Source organism: Odocoileus virginianus, chromosome 30 (assembly GCF_023699985.2).
Source record: "Odocoileus virginianus isolate 20LAN1187 ecotype Illinois chromosome 30, Ovbor_1.2, whole genome shotgun sequence".
Taxonomy (NCBI): Eukaryota; Metazoa; Chordata; class Mammalia; order Artiodactyla; family Cervidae; genus Odocoileus; species Odocoileus virginianus.
Window position 1 is genome coordinate 36535151 of NC_069703.1, and position 14776 is coordinate 36549926.

At 58.0% G+C, this 14776-nt stretch overlaps 1 protein-coding gene across 2 annotated transcripts in view; it reads left to right on the plus strand.

Moving 5' to 3' along the window:
• Positions 1-500: 500 nt before the first annotated feature.
• Positions 501-14776, plus strand: part of LDLRAP1 (low density lipoprotein receptor adaptor protein 1) — a 28734-nt gene continuing 14458 nt past the window's right edge. Inside the window, exons 1-3 of one of the 2 annotated variants that reach the window (XM_070458954.1) lie at positions 501-699; positions 13153-13295; positions 14128-14240. In XM_070458954.1, the coding sequence (XP_070315055.1) occupies positions 609-699; positions 13153-13295; positions 14128-14240 (347 nt within the window). In that variant the 5' untranslated portion in view covers positions 501-608. The remainder of the gene's footprint in view (positions 700-13152; positions 13296-14127; positions 14241-14776) is intronic. The other variant, XM_020909261.2, reaches the window with a different exon arrangement.

Below are 14776 nucleotides of genomic sequence, written 5' to 3' on the forward strand. Positions count from 1 at the left end.
GCTGACTCATTTGAAAAGGCCCTGATGCTGGGAAAGATTGAAGGCAGGAGGAGAAGGGGATGACAGAGGATGAGATGGTTGGATGGCATCACCGACTCAATAGACATGAGTTTGAGTAGGCTCCGGGAGTTGGTGATGGACAAGGAAGCCTGGCGTGCTGCAGTCCATGGGGTCGCAAAGAGTCAGACACCACTGAGTGATTGAACTGACTTGACTCCCGCGGCGGGGCGGCGGCTCTCGGACTCTCAGCCCCCTACCAGGTGGGAAATAAGGGGTTTGGGGAGAGAGACAGAGAGGAAACGACAGGGCGTCTACGGCTTGGCTCGCAGCCTCTGGGGCGCCCTTTGTCTAGACTGCCTTGGGGAGCTGGGCAGAGGCGGGGCGGGGCGGGGCGGGGCGGGGCGGGGCGGGGCGGGGCGGGGCGGGGCGAGAGGAGCGACGGGGCGGGGCCTGGCCGGCCCTCGCCCCGCCCCGTCGGACGTCGGCGCGGAGCTCGCGCGGGGAGGGGAGGAGCGCGGAGCCCGCGCGCCGCCTGGCCCCGGCGGAAAGTTTTCCCTGACGGAGTTTTGGCTGCTGCGGAGGCGGCAGCGCGGCGGCCCGGAGAGGCCATGGACGCGCTCAAGTCCGCCGGGCGGGCGCTGATCCGGAGTCCCAGCCTCGCCAAGCAGAGCTGGGGGTGCGGCGGCGGCCGGCACCGGAGTGAGTGTGTGCGCGTCCGCCGGGCGCCCGGGCTGGGGGCCCGGGCTGGGGGTCGCGGCGCACGAACCTCGCCTCCTGAGGGACCGCGGAGTAGGGAGAGAGGCAGGGCCTGACCCCGCGCCCTGTGGCCCGGGAGCGACCTTCCCCGGCCCTGCGGGGTTGAGGGTCTCGGAAGGTCACGTCCCCACTCCGGCCCCCATTCTTTGCGACTGTGGAGGAGGGGCAGAAGCTGGGGGAAGAAACGGGAGCTCGGGGTCCCCAGGTGCGGGCTGCAGGTCGGAGGAGGCGCCTTGCGCGACCCGGGCACGTCCGCTCTTTGGACAGCCAGGGGAGGCAGGAGCTCGGCATCTGTACCCGGGGTGGGGGTGGGGTGGGGTGGGGTGGGGAAGGGACGTGGGGCGGGTGGGGGGGGCTTGGGAAGACACCCCCACCCCGCGCCCCTGCACTCTGGCCCGCGGTCAGCGGCCGGCGGGCGCCCACCTTGCCTGCTTCCCCCAGTCCAGCCCACGAGGTCATCTTTTAACTCCCTCGGGCGCCCGGAAACCGACTCAGGTGCGAGCCCGGGCTTCGCAGGTACATGCTGGAAGTTGGGGGCGGGGCTCAACCTGGGGTCTCAGGAGGTGCCACCCACCCGCCCCGTCTAGACCCCTCCTCTGGCGGGGTTCAGAAGGTGGCCCGGCCGGCCTCCTGGCTGTGTTGGAAACCTGTTTTTATTTCTCACACTTCGCTGCTTGAGCTTCCGAAGTCCCTGGGCGCCCGGGCGTAAGGCAGATTCTGCCGCCGCCTCTCCCAGGGGCGTCCCGGAGCCTGCGAGGAACCTCACCGGGCTCCCCCCTCCTCTTCCTGTCTCCAGTTACTCTCAGGGAACCAACCAGTCACCTGGCACCTTTCCCCGCGAGGCCCTGAGAAACCCAGCCCAGGTCCCTCCTTTTTCAGGAGGAGTGGCTTGCCTGGGGTCACGCAGCGCCCTTACTGGGAGATCCAGAGCCAAAGCCAGGACTCCTGAACACTCCCGCCTCCCGGGCCAACAGCCTGGGACCCTGGCCTCTCCCGCATCAGGAAGCCCGCTGTCAGTACACTACACCCCCTTCTGTCTTGGCCTTCCAGGGCTCCACCAGGGGAGCCCGAGTTCCCTAGGCTCAGGAGAGGCCCCGGAGTGCCAGCGTGTCTGGGCCTAGGGAGTCTGCCCTGCCCCACCTCTTGCCCCATTCTGCGGTTCCAGCGGTGCCTGCCTCCTAAACCAAGAAAGACTAGCTTTGGGAACATGGGCTGGTGCCTGCTGGCGGGGCTGGGGTCAGGCCATTAGGACTGGAGGAGGCCAGGGATGCACCCATCTCCCACATTTATGGACTCCCAAAATAGCTCCTTTAAATATTTGTGGGATTTGATCAGAACTTCTGAGAATGATGGCCCGTTCCAATGGGGAAGCCCTGTCGTTTTCTCTAGGGACAAGGGAGGGGAGAGGACAGGGAAGGGAAGGGAAGGAACACACCCTCCCCCTTCCCACACTCAGTATGGGGAAAGAGGAGAAGTAGCCACCTTGAGTGGCAGGAAAGTTTCTCCTGCTCTGATCTTGGACAAGTCACTTGTCCTTTCTGATTCTCAGTTTTCTCATCTGCAAAATCAGGATAAAAACTCTAACCTGGCAGGGTTGTGGTTTGTTAGTTTGTTTTTATTTTTTAATTATTTTTGTTTATTTGGCTGCCTTGGGTCTGCTGCCAGGGGATCTACTTTGTGGCATTTAAGACCTTTACTTGCGGTGCAGCGGGCTTCTTTCTAGTTGTGGCTTGAGGGCTCCAGAGCATGCCAGCTCAGTAGTTGTGGCACGTGGACTTAGTTTCCCCCCTCTTCTCCCCCCGCCCCCCGCATGTGGGAGTCTTTACCATCTGAGCCAGGAGGGAAGCCCTTTTTTTAAGCTTATTTTTTAAAAATGTATTTATTTTTGGCTGCTCTGGGTCTTCATTGCTGCGAGTGGGCTTCTGTAGTTGCGGCAAGTAGGGGCTACTCTTCCTTGTGGTGCCCGGGTTTCTCATTGCAGTGGCTTCTCGTTGCGGAGCACAGCCTTCACTTAGTTGCAGCTCTTGGGCTCTGGAGCATGTGGACCCAGTTGTGGTGCATGGGCTTCGTTGCTCTGCGGCTTGTGGAATCTTCCCCAGACCAGGGGTCGAACCTGTGTCTCCTGCCTTGGCAGGTGGATTCCTATCCACTGCCCCACCAGGGAAGTCCAGAAGGTATAATAGATTCTTAACCACGGAACCACCAGGGAAGTCTCTCTGGCAGAGGTGTTGAGAAGGTTGTTGACAATAACACTTCCTTCTGGCACCTAATTGGTGGTTTCCTTCTCCCCCACTCCCCTTTCCCTTACTTGTCATATGGGCCTTCAGCATGACTCTTAATGTGGTGGAACAAGTTTGGGGGGGCTCAGAGCCTGTCTACAACTGCGTAAGAAAGGAGAGGAGAGCCCCCTTCCTCTTAGGCAGACCCCAGTAAGCCAAGAGTGCCGTCCTGGAGCCTTCTGGACCCAGAATGAGCTGGGGTGAATCCCCACCTGTCCCTGGTTAAGTCAATTTTTTGATGTGTAAATTGTCAGTAATAGTACCCAGTTCAGTTTGTTGTTGTTGTTGGACGCGGGTTAACTGAAATCATGTTTTGCCTGGCAGAGAGAAAGAGTTCAATGACTGGTGACTACCGTTCCTGTCACTCTACCTTCTACATAGGGTTTTTGCTTCCATTATCGTGTTCGCTCCTGTGAGGTGTCAGAGCAGGGATTCTTATCAGATTCATTTTTCAGATAAAGGAACTTGAGGCTCAGGGAAGTGGAGTCTGTGGCTCCAACATGGAGCTTCCAAGAGCTGGCTCCAAATCCCTAGCCCAGGGGTCTTATCAGTGTGGCCTCATGGACTCTGACCCTGGGAGTGACTGAGGCAGGGCTGGCCGCCCTGAGGACAGCGGTGGCCACAAGTAGAGGGGGAGGCAGTGGGGGGTGTCGGGGTAGGAGTGCTGAGGCAGCCTGACGTGGGATGGTGTCCCAGCCAGGCCTTGGATCCAGCCCTCAAGGTCTGAGAGCCCTACGCTTGAGTTTGGGGACCGAACTGAAGCCAGTGGAGTTAAGGTTAGACCTGATAGCCACTATCGGCTGTGACTTGCTCCTCACCCTCAAGGTCCTCAGCTGGGATTAGTGCGATCAGTTTTATCTGCATAGAAACTGAAGCCCGGAGTGGGGCTTGCCTGAGGTCACAAAGCAAAGCCAGCAGCAGACAGGCTTCTTTGTCCTGACCCTCACCGCCCCATCTCCCGTTAGTGCCGACTTCCACAGGGGACTCTCTCCTTCTCCCACACATGGCTCCCCCCACCAGCCCCCATCTCTTTGGGAACCATAAATATTCTATTTCAGTTCCTGGCCAGGGGTTTTCCTTCCTTCCAGCTGCCTAGAAGGCTGACTCACCCCATCCCCTCAATACCCTTATTTCCACAAGGAGTCCCTCTGACCCTCAGGTTCCTCCATGGGTTGTCAGAGAACTCAGAGAGACCAAGTAAAGAAATCTGAGGTGCAGGTTTCAGCTAAGCTGGTTCATGGTAGTGGGGTGGGTCGGAGGATCTAGTCCTACTTATTTATAATGTTAACAATGAAAGATATAAATAAACCCCAAACCACAATATACTGAGTGTGTTGAACACTGATAGAGGTGTCGGGGAGGCTGGTGAAAGAGTTCATCTCTGCCCTCTGGGGTAGGAAGCATGACTGGGGCAGCAGTGAGTGGTGTGCTTGTGGGTAGTGGTGACACTGAGAGGAAAGATAAAGCAGGTGAGGAAATGATAGGCGGTGTCTTTGTTTGGGTTCTTCTAGAAGCAGATGCTGAGACAGGGGTCTGAGTACAAGGCACTTATTTGGGAGGAGATTCCAGGAAGTATTCTTAGGAGAAGCGAGAAGAGAAAGGCGTCCAAAGAGTGGACAATATGAAGCCAGTTTTCATTGTAGGCAACTGAGAGGCCACCCCAGGGGGAGCTCCAGAGCAGTTACTCCTTTTGAGGGGCAGTTCCTGTCAGTGGTTGCAGGGCTGCCGGAGATGGGAGCTCTTACTGTTCCCATCCTGAGTGGGCATCCAAGTCTCCAGCAGCCAGAGAGAGTGGCGTGTCAGGTGGCCTGGGTGGTAATGGTACTCACCTAGTGGCAGAGAACCAACCTCCCACTGCAGGAGACGAGGGTTCGATCCCTGGGTGGGGAAGATCCCCTGGAGAAGGAAAGGGCAACCCACTCCAGTATTCTTGCCTGGAGAATCCCATGGACAGAGGAGCCCGGCGGGCTACAGTCCATGGGGTCACAACGAGTAGGATATGACTGAGCGACTTAGCATAGCACGAGGAGCTAAAGGTGGGGCGATGAGAGTGTCAGTGCAGGGAGTCAGGGAAGGCTTCTCAGAGAAGGTGACATGGAACACAGGTACGAATACAAGGAGGGAGGAATCAGCCCGAGGGACCAGCTTGTGCGAGGGACATTTAACTGGCGCCTGAGACTGCTTCTCACAGCCCAGTGGCTGAGGGAGGGGTGTGTGGCTTGACGGAGCCTGGTCACCCACGGCCCACTGAAAGTGAGCCAGATGTTCCTTTCACGTGGCGTGCAGGGCCGGTTACCGTTCTTCCCGGGTGATCCTGAGCCTGGCCCGGCTCATGGGAAGGGGCTTGACAGACTGCAGGAGAGTCACAGCACAGCTGTGAAAGTCAAGGCTCAGCCCTGTGGATTCTGAGTCATGCCTGGACGCCACTGAGCATCTTCAGCTGCCAAATGGGAGTCCTGATACATCCTTGACTCTTCACTAAAGTACTGCACATGGCTGTGTACACCTTCGCATTTGACCCTTGGTAATGACCCAGCCAGTCCATCCTAAAGGAGATCAGTCCTGGGTGTTCATGGGAAGGATTGATGTTGAAACTGAAACTCCAGTACTTTGACCACCTGATGCGAAGAGCTGACTTATTGAAAAGACCCTGATGCTGGGAAAGATTGAGGGCAGGAGGAGAAGGGGACAACAGAGGAGGAGATGGTTGGATGGACATGGGTTTGGGTGGACTCCGGGAGTTGGTGATGGACAGGGAGGCCTGGCGTGCTGCGGTTCATGGGGTCACAAAGAGTCGGACGTAACTGAGCGACTGAACTGAGCTGAACTGAATGACCCAGCACTGACACTTGTAATCTTCCAGGCGTGGTTCTAAGCCCAGCTTGTGTGTGCACTGATGCCATCCTCACCACATCCTCACCTACACAGTCCTGTGGGACTGATGCTATTGTCGATACCACTTTTAAACATGGGAGCCAAGGAGCAGGGCGGTAGACTATGAACCCCAAGGAGCAGGGCGGTGGACTATGAACCCCAAGGAGCAGGGCGGTGGACTATGAGCCCCAAGGAGCAGGGCGGTGGACTATGCGCCCCAAGGAGCAGGGCGGTGGACTATGAACCCCAAGGAGCAGGACGGTGGACTATGAACCCCAAGGAGCAGGACGGTGGACTATGCGCCCCAAGGAGCAGGGCGGTGGACTATGAACCCCAAGGAGCAGGACGGTGGACTATGAGCCCCAAGGAGCAGGGCGGTGGACTATGCGCCCCAAGGAGCAGGGCGGTGGACTATGAGCCCCAAGGAGCAGGACGGTGGACTATGAGCCCCAAGGAGCAGGGCGGTAGACTATGAACCCCAAGGAGCAGGGCGGTGGACTATGAGCCCCAAGGAGCAGGGCGGTGGACTATGAGCCCCAAGGAGCAGGGCGGTAGACTATGAGCCCCAAGGAGGAGGGCGGTGGACTATGAACCCCAAGGAGCAGGGCGGTGGACTATGAGCCCCAAGGAGGAGGGCGGTGGACTATGAGCCCCAAGGAGGAGGGCGGTGGACTATGAACCCCAAGGAGCAGGGCGGTGGACTATGAACCCCAAGGAGCAGGGCGGTGGACTATGAACCCCAAGGAGCAGGGCGATGGACTATGAACCCCAAGGAGGAGGGCGGTGGACTATGAACCCCAAGGAGCAGGGCGGTAGACTATGAACCCCAAGGAGGAGGGCGGTGGACTATGAACCCCAAGGAGCAGGGCGGTGGACTATGAGCCCCAAGGAGCAGGGCGGTGGACTATGAGCCCCAAGGAGGAGGGCGGTGGACTATGAGCCCCAAGGAGCAGGGCGGTGGACTATGAGCCCCAAGGAGCAGGGCGGTGGACTATGAACCCCAAGGAGGAGGGCGGTGGACTATGAACCCCAAGGAGCAGGGCGGTGGACTATGAACCCCAAGGAGGAGGGCGGTGGACTATGAACCCCAAGGAGCAGGGCGGTGGACTATGAGCCCCAAGGAGCAGGGCGGTGGACTATGAGCCCCAAGGAGGAGGGCGGTGGACTATGAGCCCCAAGGAGCAGGGCGGTGGACTATGAGCCCCAAGGAGCAGGGCGGTGGACTATGAGCCCCAAGGAGCAGGGCGGTGGACTATGAGCCCCAAGGAGCAGGGCGGTGGACGATGAGCCCCAAGGAGCAGGGCGGTGGACGATGAGCCCCAAGGAGCAGGGCGGTGGACGATGAGCCCCAAGGAGCAGGGCGGTGGACTATGAGCCCCAAGGAGGAGGGCGGTGGACTATGAGCCCCAAGGAGGAGGGCGGTGGACTATGAACCCCAAGGAGCAGGGCGGTGGACTATGAACCCCAAGGAGGAGGGCGGTGGACTATGAACCCCAAGGAGCAGGGCGGTGGACTATGAACCCCAAGGAGGAGGGCGGTGGACTATGAACCCCAAGGAGGAGGGCGGTGGACTATGAACCCCAAGGAGCAGGGCGGTGGACTATGAACCCCAAGGAGGAGGGCGGTGGACTATGAACCCCAAGGAGCAGGGCGGTGGACTATGAACCCCAAGGAGGAGGGCGGTGGACTATGAACCCCAAGGAGGAGGGCGGTGGACTATGAACCCCAAGGAGCAGGGCGGTGGACTATGAACCCCAAGGAGGAGGGCGGTGGACTATGAACCCCAAGGAGGAGGGCGGTGGACTATGAACCCCAAGGAGGAGGGCGGTGGACTATGAACCCCAAGGAGGAGGGCGGTGGACTATGAACCCCAAGGAGCAGGGCGGTGGACTATGAACCCCAAGGAGCAGGGCGGTGGACTATGAACCCCAAGGAGGAGGGCGGTGGACTATGAACCCCAAGGAGCAGGGCGGTGGACTATGAACCCCAAGGAGGAGGGCGGTGGACTATGAACCCCAAGGAGGAGGGCGGTGGACTATGAACCCCAAGGAGCAGGGCGGTGGACTATGAACCCCAAGGAGCAGGGCGGTGGACTATGAACCCCAAGGAGGAGGGCGGTGGACTATGAACCCCAAGGAGGAGGGCGGTGGACTATGAGCCCCAAGGAGCAGGGCGGTGGACTATGAACCCCAAGGAGGAGGGCGGTGGACTATGAACCCCAAGGAGGAGGGCGGTGGACTATGAGCCCCAAGGAGCAGGGCGGTGGACTATGAACCCCAAGGAGGAGGGCGGTGGACTATGAACCCCAAGGAGCAGGGCGGTGGACGATGAACCCCAAGGAGCAGGGCGGTGGACTATGAACCCCAAGGAGCAGGGCGGTGGACTATGAACCCCAAGGAGGAGGGCGGTGGACTATGAACCCCAAGGAGGAGGGCGGTGGACTATGAGCCCCAAGGAGCAGGGCGGTGGACTATGAACCCCAAGGAGGAGGGCGGTGGACTATGAACCCCAAGGAGGAGGGCGGTGGACTATGAGCCCCAAGGAGCAGGGCGGTGGACTATGAACCCCAAGGAGGAGGGCGGTGGACGATGAGCCCCAAGGAGCAGGGCGGTGGACGATGAACCCCAAGGAGCAGGGCGGTGGACTATGAACCCCAAGGAGCAGGGCGGTGGACTATGAACCCCAAGGAGCAGGGCGGTGGACTATGAGCCCCAAGGAGGAGGGCGGTGGACTATGCGCCCCAAGGAGCAGGGCGGTGGACTATGCGCCCCAAGGAGCAGGGCGGTGGACTATGCGCCCCAAGGAGCAGGGCGGTGGACTATGAGCCCCAAGGAGCAGGGCGGTGGACGACTATGCACCCCACTGCCCACCTGGTGGCTACTGCTGTTAGCGTTTTGAGGGGGTTGGCAGCTTAACGGGATCTCAGTTCCCCAGCAAGGGATTGAACCCAGGCCCCTGCAATGAAAGCACCACTCGATCACCCTTTTTTAAAAAAAATCATTATTACTTTCTTTTGATAATCTTAATAACTTCTGAAATTTGCTTAGCACGTTTCACACGCAGAACCTTTTTTCTGCTGATGCTTCTGCAGGCCTGAGCCCATTTGTCAGATAAGGAGACTGTAGCCTGGAGACGCAGCCCCACTCCAGGCCACTGCAGAACTTGGGTCGTCTTCTTGAGATACCACTCTGTGGTTCCTGAGGCCATCTCCCCTGCAGGCTGGAAGGGACTGGAGGCCAGGAGCCCGGTTGGAGGTTCCTCCTAGCCCACGGATTTGGCTGTAGCCCTGATGTTCCAGCCATCAACCAGGCTGGAAGGGGCATGGGGGCAGCCTGCCCAGCCCTGACTCCCAGGCAGGGGCCGCTCAGTGAGGAAGGAGTACCATGTCTGCAGCTACAAGTCAGACTGGGCATACGGTCCATCCGTCCCTAGCTAATTCTGACAGCAGGTCATCTGTAAAAATCACAAGTTAAAATAGCACAGTTATTACACACTACAGGGCCAAAAATAACCAGGACCGGAACAGGGCTGTGGACTCAGGCCTGTATTTGCCTAGGGGCCTCTGGAAGCTCTTCCTGACTCCTTGGGTTCCTCCTCGAAAGGAACCCGCGGCCTCCAGTGTGCAGTGACTGGGTGGTGAGCGCGGCGGCTGTGGTGAGCCTTACCTCTGTCTTTCCTGAGTGCTACCAGGTGCTGGCTTCTTCCGGGAGGGCGTGGGGCCTGAGAGAGCTTGCACCTCATCAAAGAGATGATTCATGCCCAGAAGTACAGGAGGGGAGGCAGGGTTTACTGGAAGGGAAGAAGGAGCTCCTTCCTGGGCCTGGGAGGCCAGGGTGATGGGGGCGGGCAGGGAGAAGCAGAGTGAGGCCCCACAGTGTCATCGAGCAGGTGCACCTCCTCCCCGCTAGACCGTGGAGGAGGCAGACATGCTCGGAAGTCCTTCCAAGAGAACACACTAGCAGGCAGCTGCTTGGTGGTGGTGATACGGCTACTACAGGAGGAAGAGGAGGAAATCCATACCCCGAACAGGGTGGCCCCTGACAGGAGAGAAGAGGCCCCAGGAGGCAGAACCTTGGGTGGGGCCCTGTGCTAATAAGCCCATTACACTTTATTATCTCACTGTCTCATTTCTTTATCTCATCAAAGGCTCAGAACAGCCCTGTGAGCTGGAGACTTGCTTCTTGTATAAGAAGGGCCGTTTCCTGGGTCAGGAAGATCCCCTGGAGAAGAGAATGGCATCTCACTCCAGTATCCTTGCCTGGAGAATCCCAGGGGCAGAGGAGCCTGGTGGGCTCCAGTCCATGGGGTCTCAAGAGTCAGACACGACTTAGCGACTCAACCACCATTTTATAGAAGAGACAGCTGAGGCTCAGGGAAAGTTAATTAACCTTCTTAAGCTCAGTGGATTCTGGGATTAAGGCCCTTGCTCTTAACCACTAGGATACATCACCTCTAAGAAGGCTTTTTGGAGGAGACTGGATGGAAGGGTTTCTGTCTAACAAACGGAAGGGCATTTCTGGTAGAGGGAGCTACTTGTGAGCAAAGACAGAAGTGGGAAAATAAACACTACATCATGGAGGAAGCTCTGCATGATTGGGACCTCTGTTGTGCGTGTGCATGCATGTGTAGGAGGAGAGGAGGTTGGGCAGCCTGTAACTGCCAACAGCCCTTGTGGGCGTACCTGTAGTGGATTGGGAGCTGGGGTCCCTCTGACTTGCTCTGTGACCTTGCACAAGTTCCATCGTTCTCTGGGCCACCGTTTGGTCATCTGTCAAGTAAGGGGTTGGGGTGAGGGTCTCTGAGGCTTGGTGAGCGGCCACCAGTCTACCAGGGCCCTCTTCCAGGAGCCCATCGAAGAAGGGAAGGGTCAGGCCAGGGTAGGAGGATTGCAGAAAAATGCCACGCATTTCAGAGGTTGGGGGGGTACTGGGGAATATCTTGACAACAAAGAGGTCGTCTGTGACCTTGGCAAGCTCTGGCCCTTTGGAATGGAGGGAGCGGAAGTGGCTTTGGAGAGGGGCCAGGAAAGGGCAGAGCTGGCGGAAATGAGAGCAGGGAGACATGAAAATGCGAGGAGGAAGGATGTTTGCCGAGGGGCAGGGGTGGATAAAGAGATGAACAAGGCCACCCCTGAGGGATTGGTATTACCTACCTGCAGCCTTTATTAAGAAACAGTTCAGAGCCTTTAAATCGGAGGGAATAGAGCTGCAATGGATTAGCAATGTCCGCCGAGGACACAGGTGACCAGCCTGGCCGTACGTAGTTTGCCATCCTTGCTCAGAGGGATCTCAGGTTGCAAGTGGTGGTCTGGCAGATTCCTACAAAGAGGAAGCCTCAGGAATTAAGAACTGTGGAGGGAAATGCCTCTGGCTGTAGGAACTTCTCCCTGACATTTTGCTAAAAGGAGGGTAGTTTGCCTCGTGGGAAGATAGTATCATCTAATGGTTAGGAACTTGGGCTTTAAGCATGACTTAGACAACTGATTGGACCTATTCCTTGTCCTTTGAGCCTCAGTTTGCTCATCTGTGAGATGGGATGAGAGAAAGCTAGCTTGAAAGGTAGTCATGAGTGTTAGAGCTCTGTTTTGCCCTGGGGGTGGTAACGTTCTTGGTTTCTTTGAGGGGAAGGCCCATTGTCTTAGTTCTCCTCACCTAACCAGGACTGGAACACCTCCGGGACTTTCTGATTCTCTTCGGAGGATCAAATGAAATAGACTCCTGGTTGATGGACAGAGGATGGGATCCCTTTGGGAGTCTTCTCAGTGGGGCCTGGCCTTCTTTCGGGGTAGAGGCCTAAAGGCAGTGGGCCAGGGTCCAGAGCTGAGGATGGTGTTGGGGGCATCTCAGGCCTGAAGGCATCCTTGGGGTTGTCTGGGTCATTCCTTCCCTCAGGCATGCCAGCTTGCATGCATCAGGCTCCCGTTCACCTGGGTCTTACTCTGCATGGGGGGCCTAGGAACTCCTATGAGTTCATGTATGACCCGCACCCCAGCGAAGACCACTCTTCTCCTCTTGTCCCTCTGCCTGCTCAGGGCCTCTCACGTGGATGGGGCCAAATAGGGGCCTCTTTCCAACTCTCCCTCCTGGTCTGTTTCACTACCCAGTGAGCCAGGCTCCTGCCCTCTTTCCAACCTTCCTTCGGTCACGGTCAGGCTTGCAGAGGGCCCTTCTCGTGTGTGCTGCTGTGTGCCATTGCCGCAGCCCAGGTGTTACTAGTCTCAGAGGAGAGAGGCCTTCCCCAGGACCATGCAGGTGGAAGGAAGTGGAGCTGGGGTCTGAACCCCGGTCTTCCGGAGTCAGGTGGCCTTCATGTCAAGTCTTTTGAGCAGTCACCTCCCTCTTTCCCCACTAAGCCTTACCTCACCTCTGCTCTCCTTGGACTGCTGTCTCTTTCCTAGTCTCCCTTCCCCCCTACCTCCTGGGGTCTGTGGCTATGCAGAGAGAGGCTGGGGCCATGGGAATCACCTAATCGTGAATTCTGATTCCAACCCTTTACTCACTGGCCTTTGTCTGCCAGCTTCATCTTTCTGAGCCTCAGTTTCCTAATCTGTAAAGTGGGAATAATGTCCGTCTCACCAGATTGCACTGAAGGTCCGATAAGAAAACGGCCTGGCTTGCCCTCAGAAAGTATTAACACTGAAGTTAAGAGTTTGGGCTTGAAAAGAAGAGTTTGATTCTGGGCTGTTGTACTTGCTGGCTCTGTGGTCTTGGTCATGGGATTTCGCCTCCCTGGGTCTCCATGTCTTTGTCTCTAGATGGGTTTTCTAAACGGGGCTTCCCTCATAGCTCAGTTGTTAAAGAATCTGCCTGCAATGCAGGAGACCCGGGTTCGTTTCCTTGGTTGGGAAGATCCCCTAGAGAAGGGAATGGCAGCCCACTCCAGTATTCTTGCCTGGAGAATCCCATGGGCAGAGGAGCCTGGCAGGCTACAGTCCATGGGGTCGCAAGAGTCAGACGCGACCTAATGACTAAACCACCACCACCAGGTCTCACTGTCTTTGTCTCTAAATGGGTATGATAAAAGTGTCTGCCTCCCAGGTTCTCATGAGGGTGGATGAGAAGATTTGACATAAAGTTTCCTATCACGGTGCCTGGATATGCTAGAAAATGTTAGCCCTTCATTAAAGAGAAAAATAATGATAGATGGGGGGCCCCGGTGTCCCTTGCTGGGTCTTCCTAGGAGATGGGGGCTGCAGACGCTGGCCCTACCCATCAGGGTCTGAGGGTCTGTCCTCCTTGCTCAGAGCTGCCTGAAAACTGGACAGACACCCGGGAGACACTGCTCGAGGGTATGCTGTTTAGTCTCAAGTACCTGGGCATGACGCTGGTGGAGCAGCCCAAGGGTGAGGAGCTGTCAGCTGCCGCCGTCAAGAGGATCGTAGCCACGGTGAGCCCAGTCAGGGCGGGTTGTGGGAGCTCCAGGCGGGGGGCTGGCTCCTGCGGGGGTGGGGGTTGGCGCTCATCACCCCCCCTCCGTATATCACCCTGGCTGAATGTGTCAGAGCTGCCCTGCCGCCCCACCCCCCCGCATCCAGCTTAGAGACTCTAAAGGGGAGCCACTGGGTGTCAGGGTCAAGGCCAGTGTCCTCCTGTGTAGCTTTATGGCCATGACCTCTCTAAGCCTCCCGCCCCTCAGCTCAAGCCACCAGCCAAGGGAGAGAGAGTCGGGTGGGGGCTGTTGCTGGCACCCACCGCCTGCCCTGTGACCTGAGAGGCAGGGTATCCCTGTATTACTGGATGGCCTCCCCAGCTTGCGAGTGAGCACGTGCCGTCGGAGTCCGCCTCTCCTGGTGGTCTAGGCCCCCCTCAGCTCAGACCCTAGCAGGTATAGCTGGTGGAGCAGGGTCCCCATCCTGCTAGACTCTTAGTAGCCCATTCAGTCCTCTGAGTCTGACACCCGCTTCTGGCTGTGTGTCCTTGGCCCAGTCCCTCAACCTCTCTGAGTCTGTTTCCCCCCGAGGCGAAATCCTGCCGCCTGTGAGGATGACTCGAAGTCCCGTGCTTGGCAGACGGAGGTACTCCGTGAGCGACCCTTGTCCCTATTTTTATCAGAAGGGATTGTCGACCAAATTATCTTCCCCATCGTGTCTCTGCCAGTCACCCGAACTGAGGCCTCCCATGGGCCTCACACTGGGGGCTCAGAACAGCGGGGAGCAGCCCACGAGGGTGGGTCCCAAGTGCGGGCAGGTAAGTCTCCTCTGACTCAGATCTGCCCCAAGGCCAAGGCCAGTGGGAAGAAGCTGCAGAAGGTGACTCTCAAGGTGTCGCCCCGAGGGATCATCCTTACAGACAACATCACCAACCAGCTCATTGAGAACGTGTCCATTTACAGGTACTTAGCGGCTTCCCTCTGCCCCTCAGGGTGGTGGGTGGAGTGCTTTGTCTGAATCCAGGCTCTACCACTGCCTGTCTGGGCGACCTTGGTTGGGGTCTCAGTTTTCCTCATCTGCATCTGTCGGGGTGGAAATAGATCCCGCCCCAGGGGCTGTTGTGAAGCACTGAGGGCCCAGCGCCTGGCTCACAGCGAGTGCCTGGCTGAATGGCCGCTGCCACCGTCACTAGTTGCAGCCGCCCTGGGACTCTGCCACCTCCCGCCTTGTGCTGCTGAGTCAGGCTTGGAGCAGACAGCAGCACCGTCACTGCCTTTTTTCGCTGGGATTACAGCAGCTCAGCTCTGGACATCTGGCCAGGCATCCAGGGAGGCCTCAGGCACGTCTGAGGCCAGAGCGTAGATGATCTCGATAGAGGGTGGGGGCTGGTCACAGGGCGACAGGCCCGGCCCTTGGAGCCTCAGGCCATCCCCACCTCTCTCTCAACTGGTCAGTTGTAGGCCTTCAGAGCTGGAAGAGACAGACAGCTCAGGTCCAT